This window comes from Larus michahellis, chromosome 1, assembly GCF_964199755.1.
Source record: "Larus michahellis chromosome 1, bLarMic1.1, whole genome shotgun sequence".
Taxonomy (NCBI): Eukaryota; Metazoa; Chordata; class Aves; order Charadriiformes; family Laridae; genus Larus; species Larus michahellis.
Genome location: NC_133896.1, coordinates 176178741 through 176197797, shown reverse-complemented (window position 1 = coordinate 176197797; position 19057 = coordinate 176178741). Strand labels below are relative to the sequence as shown.

Sequence of the window (19057 nt, the reverse complement as noted above, 5' to 3'; positions counted from 1 at the left end):
AAAAGAATAAAAAGAAAAGATAATTGTATTAATAATGAAATCATTAAATATATACAATATATGCGACCCCCCCTCGAGCTCCCAGGGTGGCGATCACGTCACCGGCAGGCACTGGGCAAGTCTCAGACTGGATTTGGTGACAGACGGGAACTGCTTTCCAGACCTGGAGTCAGGAATGCACGCATCAGGATCAAAGGCAAACAAAACTAGAGAGTCCTCCTCAGATGCCGGCCCTTGAAGAAAGAGGCCGAGCCCTTTGATCCCTCAGCTTTTAGACCCAGCACGATGCAGGTGGGATGGAACACCCTGTTGGCCAGGTTTGGGTCACCTGTCCTGTCCGCTCCTCCCCACACGTGCGACCCTGCTACGCTCTTCCGCTTCTGACCCCTCAACTCTGTGCAGAACAAAGTGAGCCGGCCTGGGTTGTTCTAGCAAGAAGTAGAACCAGGAGCCTCCCTGCACACCATTCCTTGGTATTCACTAGAAACAGCAGACCTTAGCTGCTAGAAGCGCCCACTCTCTGAAAAATATGCCCTTAATTTCAGAAAGTGAGCGACCTAGAGGAGGCTTAGCCGCAAAGGAAAGCTACTGAAAAGACAAGGGGTTCTGTTTTCCCTCAAAGCAGGACAACCACTAGGTGGAAGCAGCCCTGGACCGCCCTCAGAGCCATCCCGCCCCTCGCAGGAGGCCTTGATGGCTCATTCACCGGCTCCGGGAGCAAATGCCCACCAGCTGGCACATCTCCCCAGCTGGGGAGCTGGCATGTGAACTTCCTATGGAGCGTGCTAAGCACAGCGCTTTATGTCATCTGGGAGGGACAGGAGGGATGGCATTTAAGCTGGATGGCATGTTCCATGCTATCAAACCCTTCGGCTTTTATTTACAGCTCCTCATTCTGGGTGGACAGGTGCTCAACCAACTTGCTCGATACACGAAGGCAGCACCCGTTGCTGCTCTTTGGTCAGGGCAAGTACTCGTACGTGGCACACAGCAGAATACCCTTTCCAACAATGCTGTATTACTATGTCGTTTAGAAACAAATTTTTGTATATACTTTATATTTTGTTGGATTCAGGTTATGGTATAACCTACAAATGTAGTGACAGCTCCCTTTCCTCCCCTTAAGCCAATATAGATCCTGTAATGGGAGATCTGGTTTAGTGGTTTTGCAATTTAGAAAGTAATTTTTTTCACATTCTTTAAGCACACGCTTCCAGTAATTTCATTTTATTTCACAAGACTAGTCTTATAGTGACTTTTTTTCTCTATTAGTAAAAAGAAGAAGGAATTACCAAAGTCATATCCCTCTACCTCTCCCTCTGCATCCTGCAGTGTGAAAAATGGAAAAGAATGTATACTGAGAGAGTCTATGGATTAGGAAAGAAATGACAGAAAGATAATTATAAATGCAAAAGAAGAATGGTAGCTTGTCACACACCTTACTTGACACTTCTGAGTGGGTGTCAAGAAGGTGGATAATGCCAGCAGAGCTGCATTGTCTTTTTGGTACAGGAATGAAGCACAGCGCTGCAGCTTTCAAACATACAGATAAGCTCCAGAAAAGTATTGGCCTGCAGTTGGAATATGGCTACATATCTTATATGCCTGTAAAGGTCAGAAAGTTAAGGAATGATCATTTCTAAAAGAAAATGCAGACAGGCAGCAGACAGGAGCACTGAGTCACTCCACTGCATTTTTACCTTCAGCTCCTCATTCTGGGTGGACAGGTGCTCAACCAACTTGCTCGATACATGAAGGCAGCATCCGTTGCCACGTACGAGTACTTGCCACACAGCAGAATACCCTTTCTTATCAGTCTGCCTCAAACACAACGAGCTTGCACTTTCCATTAGGTTAGTAACTCCACATCAGCTACATCCAACATTCCTTTCTTGCTGCTTCTCCTGCAGATTGGCTCTCTCGGGACCGAGGCAAACGCACCCCTTTCTGCCCGTCACAACCAGAGTTTTGAAGCCGCCTTTTCCCAAAGCTCCAAACACTTCCATAGCCTCTAGAGTTCTTTGAGGTCTGTATGATGGTTAACAGGGTCAAGGTCCTTTCAGAAGGGAAAACACAAGTGCCAGCCGCAACAGGGGAAAGAAATTGCCCGGCTGAGCTGCAGGTCTTGCAATGATTGTGCCTGAGTCAGCAGAGCGTGGCAAGGCAGGTGCAACTCTCCTAGCTGGCATCTGAAGCGTTGCAGGGACAATGCCACCTTGTCTTCACGGGCAAAGGCTCGCTTGATACCCTCGGCAACCCCTGCCCTCAGCAATTACACTCCCAGCTTTCAGGAGCTCTACCTATGTCAAAACTGAGGGATTTTAAAGAAAAAAAAAAAAATCCTTATGCACTCAGAAGGGAGAAATGTCAGATCTCTACACCTTCCTGTGGTCTTTCTTACCGTTACTCTGCTATTCGTTTACCTGCTGCTGTGGTTAATTGAGAACTGCAGATCAGCATTTGCTCCAGAGTTACTAACCACAATGTGTGTTCCAGATGTTGCTGCTCTGCAGGGCCAATACAGGCAGGTAGAAAGTGTACTTGCCATCTCTGGAGCTTAGTCCACACAGGGAAAGAAAATCAAGGATGCCAACTGCACTCACATCACAAAACCATGCAGATGTTGGAGTCGATGGTGCTGTTGTACACGCAGCTATCTATTTGCTAGTGCTTTGTACAAACTTAGAGTCTCTGCTAACACATTGGAATACAAAGTTGTGGCCCTTTCTTGTTTCTGTATCACTGGTGTCTCACATCTATTGGGAAACTTAATAAATGAAGGATTATTTAAATGGCATTAGGAAATGATAGCAGGCATCCCAGCTGTCTGCAAACAAAGCCCTCTCAAATCTGAGTCCTGACAGAGTCCCTTGTTCGAAACAGGATGGAATGACCGATATGTGCCTAACGCCCCTTGCCTTTGCTGGAATACATTGCACAGACTGTCTGCAGTTCTTAGCATTTCTTCCTATGTCAAATGTATGTCTAGCCAATCTCAATATTTAGATGAGTCTTCCCTTCCCTTTTGTCATGCAAGGGTTGCCTTTGCTTTGTCCCAGGAGCTTTGTTTTTCCTCATAGGAAACCTGAGGAGACGTCTGCATTCAAGAAAAGGTCTTGACAAGGAAAGAACCCAGTATGTTACTGCTTCCTCTGATCTGGGAAAGAAAATCACCACTTTTTTGCATATCACAGAAGGCCACTTGTCAATATTTCTGTTATCTTGCTGTGCTTTTATTCCATCCTTCTTCACCCTCCTTCTTTGGTTAGGGCCAAAGCACCTAATCTCTTGGCCGTGTTGCCGTACCACAGGCTCTGTTAGAAAGGGAATAATTTAGAGATTGTCAGGGAGCTTCTATTTATGGAAAGGAGATTTTTTTTTTTCCATTACCTATAAAAGGTAAAAAGAACTGCAAGTTTGCAGATGACACCAAGCTGAGTGGTGCGGTCAACACTCCAGAGGCATAGGGTGTCATCCAGAGGGACCTGGACAAGCTAGAGTGGTGAGCCCGTGCAAAACTCATGAAGTTCAACAAGGCCAAGTACAAGATCCTGCACTTGGGTCCAGGCAATCCTTATTGTCAATACAGGCTGGGGGATGATGTGATAGAGAGCAGCGCTGCTGAAGAGGACTTGGGGGTACTGGTGGATGAAAAGTTGGACATGAGCCAACAGTGTGCACTCGCAGCCCAGAAGGCCAATTGCACCCTGGGTTGCATCAGAAGAAGAGTAGCCAGCAGGTTGACAGAGGTCATTCTCCCCCTCTACTCTGCTCTCATGAGACCCCACCTGGAGTACTGTGTCCAGCTCTGGAGTCCTCAGCACAAGAAGGACATGGACTTGTTGGAGCGGGTCCAGAGGAGGGCCATGAAGGTGATCTGAGGGCTGGAGAACTTCTAGGAAGTCAGTCTGAGAGAGCTGGGGTTGTTCAGCCTGGAGAAGAGAAGGCTCCAGGGAGACCTTATAGCAGCCTTCCAGTACCTGAAGGGGGCCTACAGGAAAGCTGGGGAGGGGCTGTTTGCAAAGGTATGTAGCGATAGGACGAGGGACAATGGTTTTGAACTAGAGCAGGGTAGGTTTAGATTAGACATTAGGAACAAGTTCTTTACGGTGAGGGTGGTGAGACACTGGAACAGGTTGCCCAGAGAGGTGGTGGAGGCCCCATCCCTGGAGACATTCAAGGCCAGGCTTGATGAGACTCTGAGCAACCTGAACCAGTTGAAGATGTCCCTGCTTACTGCAGGAGGGTTGGACTAGATGACCTTTAAAGGTCCCTTCTATGTTCCCCCAACACTTTCTATGATTCTATGAACTGGTAAGTTACAAGGGGACAGTCACTTCAAATTTACTTAATCTAAAAAGTAGCTGATGAATTAAATGTATTGCCTATCAGCCTGCAATGATGAGTAAGATTCCTCCTCTTCCTCAGGGGGAGGGGGGGAAAGGTACAGGATGCTGTGAACAAAGGGTTTTAATAAAACTAATGTTCCCATGTCCTTAGTCCAGAAAGGGGCAGCAAAACAGGGGCAGCAAGGGCGTTGAAACGTGTTCTCTCATCTCTATGGATATTTCCTACCTGTTGGAGCAAACTGGAATGCTTGATCTGGACCACCCAAGGTGACCATGATGCCCCCCTCGGTGGTCATACTCAGTTACAATGGGATGACTGAATTATGGTAAGAAATATATGCCTATGTATGCGCTCATGAAATGTGCAATTCTGATTTTATTTCTAAAAATACGTACATACTTAGTAAATATGACTCACTGCTCTTTCTTCTGGCTTGAAATCTGTATTTTCTCCCCACGTGCTGAGAGAGGAGCACTGTCTGGGAAATGGATGCTCACATTGTCAAAGCCAACATCATCATAGATTTTAGGTGCTGCTTATGCAAGTCCATTCGGCCTTCTTACCCCTGCCCCATCCATTCCGGTGACTCAGACCTTCTTGCCATTGTAGTAGGTTGTGCCTCCTGAAACACGTCTCGTGCAGAGAGGAGCACATGCACGCCGGTTCTCTCTCCAGTGATACAGGACTGGTTCCAGTGCTGTACTGTGTTGCATGATGAGCTCCGGCACTTTGGCCATTTGTTAGGCAGTTCCCTAACACTACACTTCCCCCATTGGCGTTGAGCTAGAAAGCATCTCGTGATCACGCGGAACCCACGCTCTGCACAGAGGTACAGTGACCCTGGTTAGAGTTTTCACCAAAAAAAAAGCAGCTGAACTTGTCCTTCCAGCCCTTTAAAGTGGATGAGTAGGACTGCAGACACCCATTAGCAGCCTGGGCTGGTCACTCACCTGCAAGGGCTCACACAATTTTCTGCCCAGGTCAGGCAAAGAGAGGCTGTACTCTGAGCTCCCATATCTGAGACAAGCTTTCTGCTCCATTCCAGACAGGCAGCTAAAAGAAACTCTGGTCTGCAGTTGATATCCCTTGGCCTTTTAATTTAACCTAAAACAATTGGACGCGCTGTCAGTTTTACTCATCTCTCTATTTTTACGTACCTAAAGCTGTCTGTGAAACGCATTTTTCAGCAATGCAATTCACCAAAATCTGCCCACCCCCACCCAGAGCTAACCCTTAGTGTAACTATCAATCTCTTTACAGCTGGAGAGAATTTCAGAAAAAGAAACTAAAAAAAGCGGTGAAAAAGAGAATTTTAACAGAAGAGGAACGAAGTAAATGCACGTACATGTGCATTTGAATTTGCCTGGTCCCATAAAGCCAACGTAGGCTGCAGTTTTTAGCTGGACCAGTAAAAGCCTCAAGATCACTCTATCAAATTCATGAAATTTGATTGAGAGCAGACAACAAGATTAAAAAATCTTTTAAAAATATAACAATCAAAACCATTAAATTCATAAAGTAACAATAAAGGGGAGAAATCCTGACGAAAAGACTAAGGCTTTCACAAAACTAAAAAAAAAAAAAAACAACAAACCTCTTTCTTTTACATACAAAATAACCATGGAAAAGAACATTTTCTTATCAAAATAATAAACACATTCTCTAAAAATCACAGAGCAAACGCTTCTTTATTGCAAGGGGAAAAACATGATATAATGGGAGAGGTGCAAGTTCTTTTGCAAAGCCCGAGCCAAATGAAGCTGAGCAGAAAGAGGAGTGCAATTCTATTTAGAATGCACTGGTACAGTGTAGGTACAGTGTAGGTACACCGGTACTGTGTAGGTTTCTCCACATACGTGAACCAGAAGAACATTCAAAATGCATTTCTTCTAGTGACCTTTACTTAGGGAAAGGAAATCAGGGAAGCATAATGCTTTTACATAGTACACTTAACAGCATCCAACTCCTTATTAAATGCCTAAGCGAAATGCTTTGCCACATACTTAAAAATGGGTTTACGGCACAGTACTCTGAGATGGTCCATGGGCTTTACAGAGATGCTTACGTTTTCCTTTGATGTACCCGCTGTCAGTCATGATCGGAGAGAGGATAAATGACTGGGCAAAGCAGTTAACTGAGGCGCTATGGCAATTCCTGTGTTCCCACAACTATACCACAGATTTAGGTATGCCACGTGTATACACAGTCAGAACCGTGTGCCTCAGCCAGAGGCCTTTTCATACAAAAGGGGTGAAAAAGTACGAGCTAAAAGAGTTAACGCAGTACATAAATCACGGAATGCAACATCAGACTTCTTAGAAGTGCACAGGTGCCTGCTGTTGCAGAAGATTTAGAAAAAGCAAAGCTCCAGTTTTAAGGAAGATAATAGCTGGAAAGGAAAACTAAAGGCCAATACATCACCTTGGGAAAGATGAAAAATGCCCTAGAACGAGAGCATCTCTGCAAAGGGGAATGGTGAAATGTGTTTCCTAGCTGGTGGTGTGTCAGAAGGAAAACACAGGGGTTTCATAAGGACACAGTGTCTTTGGAAAAGGGTGGGAGAGGTGGAGCATTTTATAATTCTGAAATTATTGTCCTGTGTTCTGCCTTGTTCTGTTTTGTAAAATGTCTGCGTGATGTATGCTTCATCTTGGGGAAAACATTCGGTGTTGGGCAATTGCTATTACAGAAGAGAGCCACCCTGACCTCAGGAAGACTTTCTTGCTTGATTTAAACCAAGTTATTCAGAACTACGTATTCTGTTATTCCACATAAAGGGAACGACTTGCTGATTTCAGCCACTGACTCTTTTACTCCCATTTGCTGCTATAAAAATTAAGGTTAAAAGTAATCTCACATTGTCTAAGGATGCTAATTTAAAGCACCATTTCTTCTTCTAATTTTCTGTAATCTAATTTTGCAAATGAAAATGTGGGAAGAACATTGAGCTATTTAAGAGACTACCAAGGGTAAAATGGTGAGGACAACTCTATGGGTTATAGTGGGGGAACTGTAGCCAGAATCATGTTTAAGGCTTTGTGTTTAAAGCTACAATACGGCTTTACTTCTCTTGAGGAGTAACCTGAAGAACACAAAGTAAGGGAAAAGCTACTACAGCCTGAAGAACACAAAGTAAGAGAAAAGCTACTATAACCTATGACTTGTAATGCTAAGTGTTTATTATTTATACAGACAGTATCAGCCTCCACACACCATGAGTTTGTGGGGTGGGTAGGCAAAGCACGCAGCCTCCACAAGCTGAGAAGTTGTCACTGATGACACTCTTCACTGGCCACATGCTTTTTACCACATTTTTGCATGTTTTCTCTCTGCTTACATGGACTTATAGGACTGAGTTGACTATTTGTTATATTGAACACTAGTGAATGAAGTATAAATTCCTGCTGATTGCCTGTCAATAAAGAAATCTTTAAAAATACTATATTATTTGCATTTCTAAATCCCAGGTTACAGTTTCAGCAAATAAATGTAAATGTAAAGTCCTGAATGTAAAAGAGTGAACGTTGTTTTTGTGCACATTGTCATGTGCATCCTGCATTGACAGTACCTTTTATTGAGATCAATAGGAGCTACAGTTATCCAGTACATCCCAGAACACAATCCAGATAGCTGCTATTAAAAAGTCATAGATATAAACTCTAATAGGGAAAGAGAAGGCTATCACAACCTGTATAAATCAAAAGCTATAAATTCCAAATGCTGTACTAATCGCATTGTATAAATTCAATAAGTTAAGGAAAAAGAACACAAAGAAAGTCTTAGTCAGCATGATTAAAAATTAAATTATTTAATTTTATTAGGAACGGCATGAAAAATTGTATTGATTCATTGCTAGACAGAAGTTGGAGGTTTGTTTAGTTCAGGACAAGCATAAATATTTTGCTCTGCAGGTCTATTGAGAATAATGAACAACTTCCCTTCTGAGACTAATCCAAAAAAGATGAGCAACAAGTATTTTTTTTAATCAGGTCTGGCCAATTTACATCCGGTGTCTTTACAAGCCTGTGTAATTACTAATGCAATCTTCTCGGAAACTCTCAGAACCCCGGGGAAGCTCCAAAGGACTGGAAAAAACATAAACTGTTTGTATTTGAAGACAGTGGTTAAAAAAAAATCGGGTAATTTGGGAACTTTAGGCCTGCCGACCTGACATCAATCCTCAGACATCTATTTATCCAGTGTGAAAACTACCCATGCAATGTAATAACTAGTAAGAAATGATGCCGAACAGTCATGTGACACAGTAGTGTTGATCAACATTGATATATGGAACATAGATCCTCTCACATTAGTTTTGCTTTGGTGTTTAAGGCTATTTAGTTGTTAGAAACTGAACTGTGGTATAATGTTAATAAGAAAACACCTTATACACCGCCATGCATTTTGACTGATAATTGAGACAGCATTTGGAGGACAGAGCACAGGTGTTTGTGGTGGTAGGTTACTGAATGTAAACTCCAGTGGCACTTACATCCCTGGGACTGCCAATGCAAACCTTGGAGAGATGAACAGAAAAAACAGAGGACAGGAGTGAGGAATTCTACTTTGCATTTGTGCATTCCCTTACTGGAATGAGCAGTCTCTGAAATCAGCAGTTCAAAAGATGTTGATAAATTGAAGAGGATTTAGAGAAGAGACATGGGATGTCTAAAGGACTGAAAAACATGCCTTATATTGACAGACCACAGGAGCTCACTCTCTTTAGCCATCAGACCATTTCTCCTGGCACTAGTAACTTTATTGTGCCATGATCCAGTTCAGGGAGCAGCTCTGGCTGACGGCTAACCTGCCTTTTTCTGTTTGCCTGTTTAAGGTTTTCATCTGCACCAGGTCCCTGAACCCCATAGCCCCATGGCCACATAAGCAGTGCCAGCACAAAACTGGTTACAGGGGACAGGTGGCTGGCAACCCAAGGAAAAGACAGGACAATTCGTCCCTAGATTTAGATCAAATGAACCGCCTCCGTACATACCTTCCTACACATTGACATACCTTCCTCTCTCCAGCCTCGTGGTGTTGGTGAAGATGACAATACAGACCCTTCTGGCCAAAGCCGGTGACATTCACAGCGGAACAATTAATTGAGCACTGTGATGTCTTCTTTTTCACCAGCGGTATTGTCCACGATGGCCATAGATGACAGCTTAAGAGATTTCACTGCCTGATTTAAAGACCATATTCAGGGGAGTCCTGCAGTCTACGCTATGTAGAACAGCAGACTAGATGATCCGGACATTTCTTTCTCTCCTCAAACCCTAGGACATAATGCGTTGAAAAACATCCAATCTTATAATCTGCAGGCAACCTATAAACTTTTCTTTTAGAAACAGAAACTCTAGTGGATTTGTATACATATACTCGTCCTCCCACATTTTCTAAAGAAATATGACTGTTTAGCCCATTTATCTGCAACTGAGTGCTCTCCAGCCCTTAACATGATACAAACAAGTTCAAGTGGATAAACAGGCTAGTGCTCCGGCGAAACTCATAAAACCTTCATTCTCACCTGTAAAAGAAAAGGTGCCTTTATCCAGATTTATTATAGTTTATACAGCACTTTTTCACAGGTTATTCAGACCACAAAACTTCAAGGAACTGTAAAACTGTTTTTAGCTGAGTTGTCTTTATCATCCCTTTAAGCGCCGCAGCAGATAAGCTACTAGGCAGCCTACTGTAAACAGCTAAATCTTTCCCATGTTCCAGCCATACCCAGAGACAGCAGATAACGTACAGGCCGTGAAAGCAAAACCCTGGAAATAAGTAGGTCAGAAGTTTAGCAGAGAAGAAGTGCCAATTTGTGGCTGTTGGGCTGCACGGAGCTGCACCAGAATACAAATGCTGCCCCTTTTTCTTCAGGCAAGGCGTCAGCAGCGGGACCATGACGGCTCAGGGACTACCGAGCCACCTCGGTCATTGCCGGGAAGGAAGGAAGGAAGGAAGGAAGGAAGGAAGGAAGGAAGGAAGGAAGGAAGGAAGGAAGGAAGGAAGGAAGGAAGGAAGGAAGGAAGGAAGGAAGGAAGGAAGGAAGGAAGGAAGGAAGGAAGGAAGGAAGGAAGGAAGGGAGGGAGGAAGGGAGGAAGGGAGGAAGGCAGGCAGAAGGGGCTGCTGTGGTGAGGACCTGCAGGTCATCCCGGGGCCTGGGACCCAGCTGCCCACCCAGCTTGGTTCTGACTGCAAGAGGGACCTCAGCAGGATGGGATTTCGCAGCACTTGTAGCACTTGTGAGTCATTGCAAGACCTCCTGGTCCTTGCAGCTTTCTGAAATACCCATGCCTTGAGCTGTCAGCCATGGGAAGATGCGGAAGTGAATTTTCCAAGGTGAAGAAAATTAGGAATGTTTGTACAAGACCACAGATTTGGGAAAAAAAAAAATCCATAATTGGGATCCTTTACTAAAAGAAAAAAAAAAAAAAGACTCACATTCCTATAACAGTCTCTGCCCTTTTAAAGGAAAAAACTTCTAAGTTCAGGCTTCTAATAATCACAGACATTGCTGTATTATGAAGGCAGAGTTTGTCACCATGCTGTTTGGAAAATCTGAGTCAAAACCAAACCACATCCAAATCTATGTAAGTCTACAGAGTTATGATGATATGCTCTGCTAAGGAACCTTATATTAAGTGTTGGTGTTACCCTAAAGTTCAGCCACAACCAGAAAAACAGTCAAAACAGAGGCGGCAGCATTGTGGTTTATTGCAGTTATCTCTGAAAACAAAAAGAAAAGTTATTCCCATCATACCAGCATTGCATTCCCTCCTAAAGATGATGTGCGCGGGAAGAGGACTGGAGGAAGCGGCTTTTCCTTCATTTTACTTCTTTTTACATCACTGCCTGCTCCTCAGTAAACTGACCGAGGTTGTGACTTTACCTCAAAATCACAAAAGGAAATAATAGATCGAGTGCTCTTTATCAATGGAGCTGATTTTTCATCACAGTCTAGATACGCTGCTCTCACCCTCACTAGCTGAACTTCAGTGAGTTAACACTTAACTTCTAGCCTGAGAAAATGGTTAAGCTGCAAAAGCCAAGTCAGAGGCTACAGGGGGCTGGGCACCACCCGCAAACTGACATCACAGGACACATTGGCTCATTCCTACACGTTTCTGTGTGAACTTCCTTCCCTTCCATATTACGTTGAATAAAAAAGGATGGTAAAATATTAACCCACGCCTGTCCATCTCCCTAAGCAAGGTGTTCTGTTAACATTGCCATTTCCCAGCAGCTAAGGGCTGAGCTTTTTTGAAAGAGAAGAAAAAAAATTCTTTCATCCAGATGATATACCAAATGAGACCTAGAACAAACAAAGGACACAAAAAAACCACAGTTTTTCTTTTTTTTTGGGGGGGGTGGTGTGTCCAAGATAGGGATAATGTATGAATGTATTATTTGGATTAGACAGAAAAGTATTGTGAATTTCTTGTGATACCGAGGAATTTCCCCAAAACTGCAGGAGGCTGCTCCCGCTTTGTGCAAGGATTCTTTTTCCCAGCTCTTATTTCCTCGTAAGGAAATAGAACTACTTCAAAACCCTGACACTGTCGCTAACAGCTGTGATGGAAATTTCATATATTCCTTATGTGCTAAACAACTTTTAGAGCAAGATGTGTACAACAGAGCTTAATTTTATTCCAGTTTGAACACAGTGGAGAGTGGAACGGGGAAGAAATGCGATAATTTGACCGACGGTGGTTTTGACTGTCTCAGCAGTTGTGCTGTGTATTTCCAACAGACTACTTGCAACGGCGGTATTAATACTTCAGCAATCAAACATTAAGAGTTTTGTTTAGCAGCAGAGCCTTACAGCTAGTACAGTTCGCTGCAAGGGGAAAACCACATGCAGCTCATTTTAATGAAAAACAAAATTAGCATTCAGTTTCATAAAACTAAATGCTAGTACTTTCTAAATAAATAAGGCATTTCCAACTAAGTAAGTTTTCACTAACAACTATGCTGAAGATTTCCTATAATTAAAAAAAAAAGAAAAAAAAAAGAAAAAAAAAAAAAACTTAGTCAAATCTAGCCTTTGGAAAATATTTTCCTGCACATTTTGATCCATTTCTGCCAGCCAAAAGGGCAGAAGGAGAACTAAAAGCTCCATATTCACAAGCAAAGTTTTCTCCAGCAAAGGTACCAACAGACGGGCTTATGACAGGCAGCCAAGAAGGGCTGTTTGTAACAAGGCTCAAAGCTGTTTGAGCCGCACTTGGAAACGCTGCAGAAATTTAGAGGCTGGAAATATTTTTAAGCCGTTCTAGTCCTAGCCCATTGGCTTGGCTGAGTGGCCGGTGTTGCAAAAGTAAGCGTGACGGCTTGCCTCCTCAGTCTGTAGGGTTTTAGTACACTCGGACTACTGTGCCCTCCCTTGACAAAAGGTTTTCTGTAGACAGTGCCAGGCATTAATTACAGTAATTTGTTGTTAGCCTTGTTTCCTAAGGAAATAAGGCTCACACACTTGCATTGTCCTTTTGGACGGACATCTGTCCCCTTTAACAACTTCTGAGCTGATGGGGTAATTTCAAACACAATCGAAAGAACCGAAAAAACTCACAGATGTTATGTTCTTTCTTACAAATTCCACGAATACTGCTGGCTGGGGAAAGGAAAAGGGAAAACAATCTGTAGTTCCCTGAGGGAGGAAGGTAGAATTCAGCCACAACCTTCATCATAGCAGAAGCTGGCTCTGCCAAAGAACGTGCCGCCTTTTGCCTAGCAGAAGTGAAATAAAAGGGATGGGGACGAACAGAGTAATTGAAGTGGTAAAATAAAGGACATGAGACCTAAGCCTGCAGAAAGACAGACTCAAAGTTTTGTTGCTCATGGAACAACTTCCTTTCTTATACTATTGTGTGATAACAAAGCTCTCAAATACTACCAAGCCGTCAAATAAAACGGTCGATTAAACTTCCTTCAGCTGGTTCCTTTGCATTATCACCATGCTAGCCAAGAAAGTTACAGGCACTTCACACAAGTGGATTTTAGTAGGAATTCATTAGTGATTTCCTACGAAACTGACCACAGTTTGTTATAAAGCATCAGGTTCACTAGCGATCACAGGGTAGCTGACAAGATCACCCCTCCGTTCCTTAACAGAATTTCTAAATGCATTTCTCTGGCATCATCAATTTCCTTAGGTCTTAATGTTTCTTTCACTAAATGAATCCTATATCAAATATTATTCTCCTCTGGCTCCACAAAAAACATCAACATTGTATTTTGACTATTATTCTGTGTTATTCAAATGAAGCTGTTTAATCACTACGGTTTCCTGTCAACTGATTTAAACTGACCAGTATTACAAAAATTCTCTGTGACACTTAAAAGGAAAGTATGCCGTCTGAGCATTATACATTTCTGTTTATCTTGCCCCAGGTGTTACTAGAGATCCCTATAGACACAATATTCTTTGCTCGATGTTTCTGCTTTGCATAATAGGTTGCAGCCTTTGCTGAAGTTATGAATATGATACCGTGGAAGAGAGAGCAAAGCTAACGACATCTTTACCAAGAGTAAAAAGGACAGCATAAACCACACAACCAAGTTAATATTTAAAGAACAAGAGTTTAATTTGGTATGCGTTTTCCTAGGAGGACCTTTATTTTCAATGCTATACATGTGAAAATAAGAATGAATAAGCGGCTCGTTATCTACATGTATAAAAATATAAACATCCTATCGAACATCTGCAAAGTCAGCCTTCATGTTATGCATCGCTGAAAAGACCTATGCCTTAACTTCTAATTAAAGACTGCCTTTGTATTTTAAACAGCACTCGTAAATGCGACTGCATTCATCCCTAAGTACATGAACCGTGAACAACAGCTGCTACAAAATGTATACAGGACTCCGGTATTATGCCTTTAGATTTTTGTCTTTCTGCACGTCAACAGGTTAGCAGAGTCATCGTGTTTATCCGTCCTTCGAGCTCGCAGTAGAAGGGACCAGCAAAACTCAGTGACGTTGCCTTGGGCGTTTTACCTCTTAAAAATTTTAATTAAATTACTGAGTAATGTTTAAGGAAAATATCATCTTCTCTGGCAAACCATCAAATGACTATTATGTTTATGGCACCATCATTTTAAGCCGAAATGTAATGAGTTACCAGTACACAAAGGGACCCATTTCCTAATACTAACAACACTTAGAGTTTTTAGCACAAACACAAAGATTAAAAACTCATTAGTTTATGTTTTTATTACACCCATTTTTACTTAAAATTCTGAGAATTTCTGGGTCTTCTGCCAGCAAATGGATAGGCAATCATTGATCAAAATACAGGCAATCTTTGCTTTAGAGATGCATTCAGCCACCTGGAAGTTTAGTTATGATTCACACTCAAGCAAGTACATAATCGATTGCAGTTCTACAAGCTGATACTCATATTCATTTTTTCCATAGAAACAGGTATAGGAAACCAGTAAAACATTACCATATTATGTACATAGCGTAACATGTAAATGCTCAGCTAGATATATTATGAAATTCTATAGCACTAAAATGGTTAAAAAACTAAATGATTCGTGTAAAATGTTTATATACTGTATATATATATACACTAAATCACAAGTTCAATTTAAAACTGCCCCTATTCACAGCTCCTATGATGGATATAGTAAGCTACCAGCTCCTTAAAAAAAGAAAGCTATCTAGAGCGAATTTGAACACTTTACTGAAAACTGATTTTATACAAAATCTTAAAAAACATACTTCGGAATTACTTAACAGAAACTAGAAAAAGACGGTCATTATTCTTGAGAATGGCACTGTAAAGACCTAGTAGCTGTGATCAATGTCCTTTCACTTGTGGTATAAATAAGTTAAGCACAAAGAAATCATCTCAGAGTAAGGCATAGGACAAACAGGTTTCATTCCGTCGTCGGGTGTATTGGCCTCTCACTCTATCTTATTGCTCATCTAATTTGGCAGGTATACATTTCCCTCCTGTTAAAAATACTCCATTATACAACTATCTACAACTGGACAATACCCAGCGCCTTCATATGCGCATCTTCAATTTAATCACATTGACAAACTATCTTGCTAATATAAAAAAATTTAAAAAAAAAACCATGGCAATGCAAGTTATTTTCAGTTTTACGTGGCTGTGCATGCACTTAATGAAGGACCAAGTGGTGAACATAGAGGCTGAGCACTGAAACTCAACTCAATACGTACGTAGCTGTAGCTGTTTTCAAAGGAATTAAGGTTTTAAAAATAAAACCCTACTGTGAAATTCTTTGGTTAGAATACAAGTGCTAGTAGCATTCCTAAATTTGGAGTTAGAACAATTTATTATTCAAGAGTTTTAAAGATGTAACTTCAAGCCTTTAATACGTACCGCTAAATTCTGCAACGCTTCGGATACATTTAGGATAGTTTTCCATGAAGGTCTGAGTGGACAATACAGGTTTTTAAATCAAGTTCAGGTTTTAAAAGAAAGTGCTTTTGTACCCCAATCTTCACGAATTTATTAGAAAGAGCTGCTCAGGCTTCCCTATTGTAAAACCTGCTACTCAGATCATCTGTTCCAAAGCAAGCTACGGCTACCTCCTCTGGGAAAAAGAAGACTGTTAGACAGCATGAACCAAATACAGCTTAAAAGGGGTAATTTCCCCTTAAGAAAGTTGGCATCGTCCTTGTTTTTGTAAGGACTGGGCTTAATTCTTTCTAAGAAGCGCTTAAGCTTGCCTAGGAAGAGGTACCTAACTCTCAGCAGTGGCACTGCTCTGGTAGTACTGCCATGAAAACCGAGGAATTGGTTCTTAAAAAAGTGGTTTCGGCATCGATTCTGTTGCCTTCCAAGTTTTACCACACTAACATGACAAAACTTAAAGTAACAAGCAGGGTCCTCTTGATTACACTTATAACGCATTAATTCAATGTACATGATTTCAGCTTCCCAGGCAGCAGGCCCTACCTTCACTCTGGCAAGCCTGGCTTCTTCTCTCCCCCATCATTTTGAGGGTGTTTAAGGAAATATGCATTGAGATTTCTATGCATATTATAGACAGTAAATTCAAGAGAATTATAAGGACTTCACAACACCCATGAAAGTTACGATTCACAAGCACTTTAATTTTTCAAAGCATCGTTGCTTTACCTCTCAAGGGAATAGACACGTGTCTCTGAGGACACTTTATAGTTCGAGTGGTTGGTTATCCAGCGAACCTGTCCTTTCACATCAGCCTCACGTGCCTGCTGTGCAGGCCCTGGTCCAGTTTAACAGCTTGGAGAGGGGCATTCAGAGAGATAAGGAGCAGAGAAGGGGAGATGGATGCAACCGGTCATGAAGGGCCACACGCACGCCTCCTGCAAAATTACTCATCTCTACAGATGATGTAGGAGCCAGAGTGACAACCCCTCGCTGTCAGGCATCACTTCCACAGGACAGTCCTTCATTGAGAGGCATCGCTTTGAGCAGGTGGGGGGATAAAATGGACCCTTACAGATCCACCCAATAAGGCGGAATCTTGGGGAAGAGCTTGGGGATGAGAAAAGACATCGCACCACCTTCAACAGAAGTTGCTGAAAAGCAACTGAAAAGCTCCTCAGCCCCTAAATGCCCCGTCTTTAAAACACCCCACCCTGAAAAGGGCCAACCCTTGGCTCCTGTGTGTGGAGAGGGGCAGGGGCTGGGCACACACACAGCCTTTCTGAGGCAGGTATTTGTCTATTCCCGATACCTCTCTCCTTCCTCGCTACCGGAACAGCTACTGGGAGGCGTGGGAGGGGGGATGACGGTGCGAGCCGGGATGCGGTGGCTGAGCAGGGAGGTGGCGGCCAAGCAGGGACATGGCGGCCGAGGCACGACATGGTGACCTCCTGTCCCCGGGACCGTCAGGAGGTACGTGCAGGAGGGGTGGGGGCTGCGCTGGGTGGCTGACCCGCCTTGTGCGTGGAGGCAGACACCGGGGTGAGGAGAGCGCAAGGGGACATGGTCCCCCTTCCACGTCCTCCTTCCTCCGGGCCGGGAGGGGACCACAGGTGCGAGGGCGTGCAGGGGCCACCACCTCATCCCCACGCCATGTGCCGGGCGGATGCTCAGTCCCGGCAGAAGACATACTCGGTGTAGCTGGTCCAGATCTTATCATCGGCAGGGCCGCCCTGCTCAGGGGCGAAGGCACAGGTGCCGGTGGAGGAGCAGGCGGCCATGCGGAAGCCAGCCTCGGAGAGCCGGTCGAAGGCTTGCTCGAGGAAGTTGAACTTGAGGTAGTAGCGGGCGGTGTAGCGCTCGGGAGGGCGGTCGGGGTCCCGGCTCTCGTTCAGCGTCTCCCCGAAGACCTCTTTGGCCAACGCCGTCTTACCGCAGACGGTGATGCGGGCCACCCGCCGGAACTTGGCGTCGGCCTGCGCCTCCCGCCCGATGGTGTAGGAGCCCCGGTAGCCGATGGTGATGTAGCCCGAGCGTCGCCCGGCCGCCCCGTCCAGCGACTGCGAGGGGGTGAGCAGCGGCCCGCCCGAGGGGCTGCGGCTGGCGGTGGGCGACGGGGCGGAGGCGGCGGCTCCTCCCCCGCCGCCCCCTTCCAGCGGCTCGGCCTCCAGGTAGCCGAGGAGGGCCGGCGGCGGCGGCTCGTCGGCGCAGAGGGAGCCGTCGCGGTGCAGGGCGGCGGGGCGAGCGGCGGCGGCGACCCGAGCCTGAGCCAGGCGGCGAGCCAGGTCGGGCAGCTGGAAGTACTCGGCCTCCCGTTGGAGGCGGCTGCGCTCGGGGAAGTGCTCGGGCAGCACCAGCTGCAGGTCCCGCAGGTAGTCCAGGATGTAGCGGAAAAGGAAGCCGTCGCGGTCGAGGAAGAAGCGGCCCTTGCTGTCCCGGGGCAGCTCGCTGGGCTGCTGCTGCGAGAACATGCGCCAGAGCAGCGAGTCCCGCACCGAGACCACGGTGCAGCGCCGCGTCACGTACACCTGCCCGCCCACGTTCAGCTCCACGATCTCCGGGAAGGACGACCAGCCGCCCGCCGCCGCCGCCGCCGCCGCCGCCCCGCTCCCCGCCGCCCCGCTCCCCGCCGCCGGCGACACGCCGCCGCCGTTGGGCAGCCCGCGGGCGCTGTCTGCCAGGGCCATACCGGACGGAGCCCGCCGCCGGCGGGGAGCCGCCGCCCTTCGCCCTTCCTCCTCCTCCTCCGGCCGCCTGGGCTCCGGCGGGGGAGCGCGCAGCCCTCCGCCGCTGCCCGCCGGAGCCTCCCGCCCCGTCTGTCCCCGGAGCTGCCCGGCCGCTGCCGCTCGGCTCCCCCGCTCCGCTGCCCGCTACCGGCCAGCCGCCTCCGTCGGGCTGCGAGCGGAGAAGCCCCGGCAGCGGCGGCGGGGCCGTGTTTATGTAGCGCGGCCGCACCTCGCGGGAGGCGGGGGGAGGCTGGCGGGAGGCAGAGCCGAGCGCACGGGGAGGGGAAGGGGACGGCCCTGCGCTGACGCAGGGTCCCCCCTCGTCGTTAAGCCCCACCACCGTCCCGGTCCTCCTTCCCCGGCTGCGGCGGGGACCCTCTTCCCCTCCCGGTGGGCGCCCGCCGGCCTCCCCGCCGGGAAGGACGGGCACCGCGCTGTGCGGCCGGGCGGGGGTAAAACCTTGGAGGGGCTGCGGGGCCGACCCGCCCGCCCCAACGCCGGCACTTCAGCTCGCTCCCCGGCTTCTCCGAGACGTCTTTCGGCTGGCAAGAAACCCCCTCCGTTCGTCCCGAGGTGCAGGAGGGGTGAGGGG

The 19057-nt window shown here is 45.7% G+C and overlaps 1 protein-coding gene across 1 annotated transcript; it reads right to left on the bottom strand.

Annotated features, from left to right (window-relative positions):
- Window positions 1–13909: 13909 nt before the first annotated feature.
- On the bottom strand, window positions 13910–18807 carry KCTD12 (potassium channel tetramerization domain containing 12). Its single transcript, XM_074563809.1, has one exon. It carries the CDS (start codon window positions 18424–18426, stop codon window positions 17410–17412), a length of 1017 nt encoding a protein of 338 aa, XP_074419910.1. The 5' UTR covers window positions 18427–18807; the 3' UTR covers window positions 13910–17409.
- Window positions 18808–19057: the final 250 nt, after the last annotated feature.

Excerpts from the sequence above, each read along its gene's own strand:
- KCTD12 (XM_074563809.1), bottom strand. The coding sequence starts at position 18,426 with ATGGCCCTGGCAGACAGCGCCCGCGGGCTGCCCAACGGCGGCGGCGTG.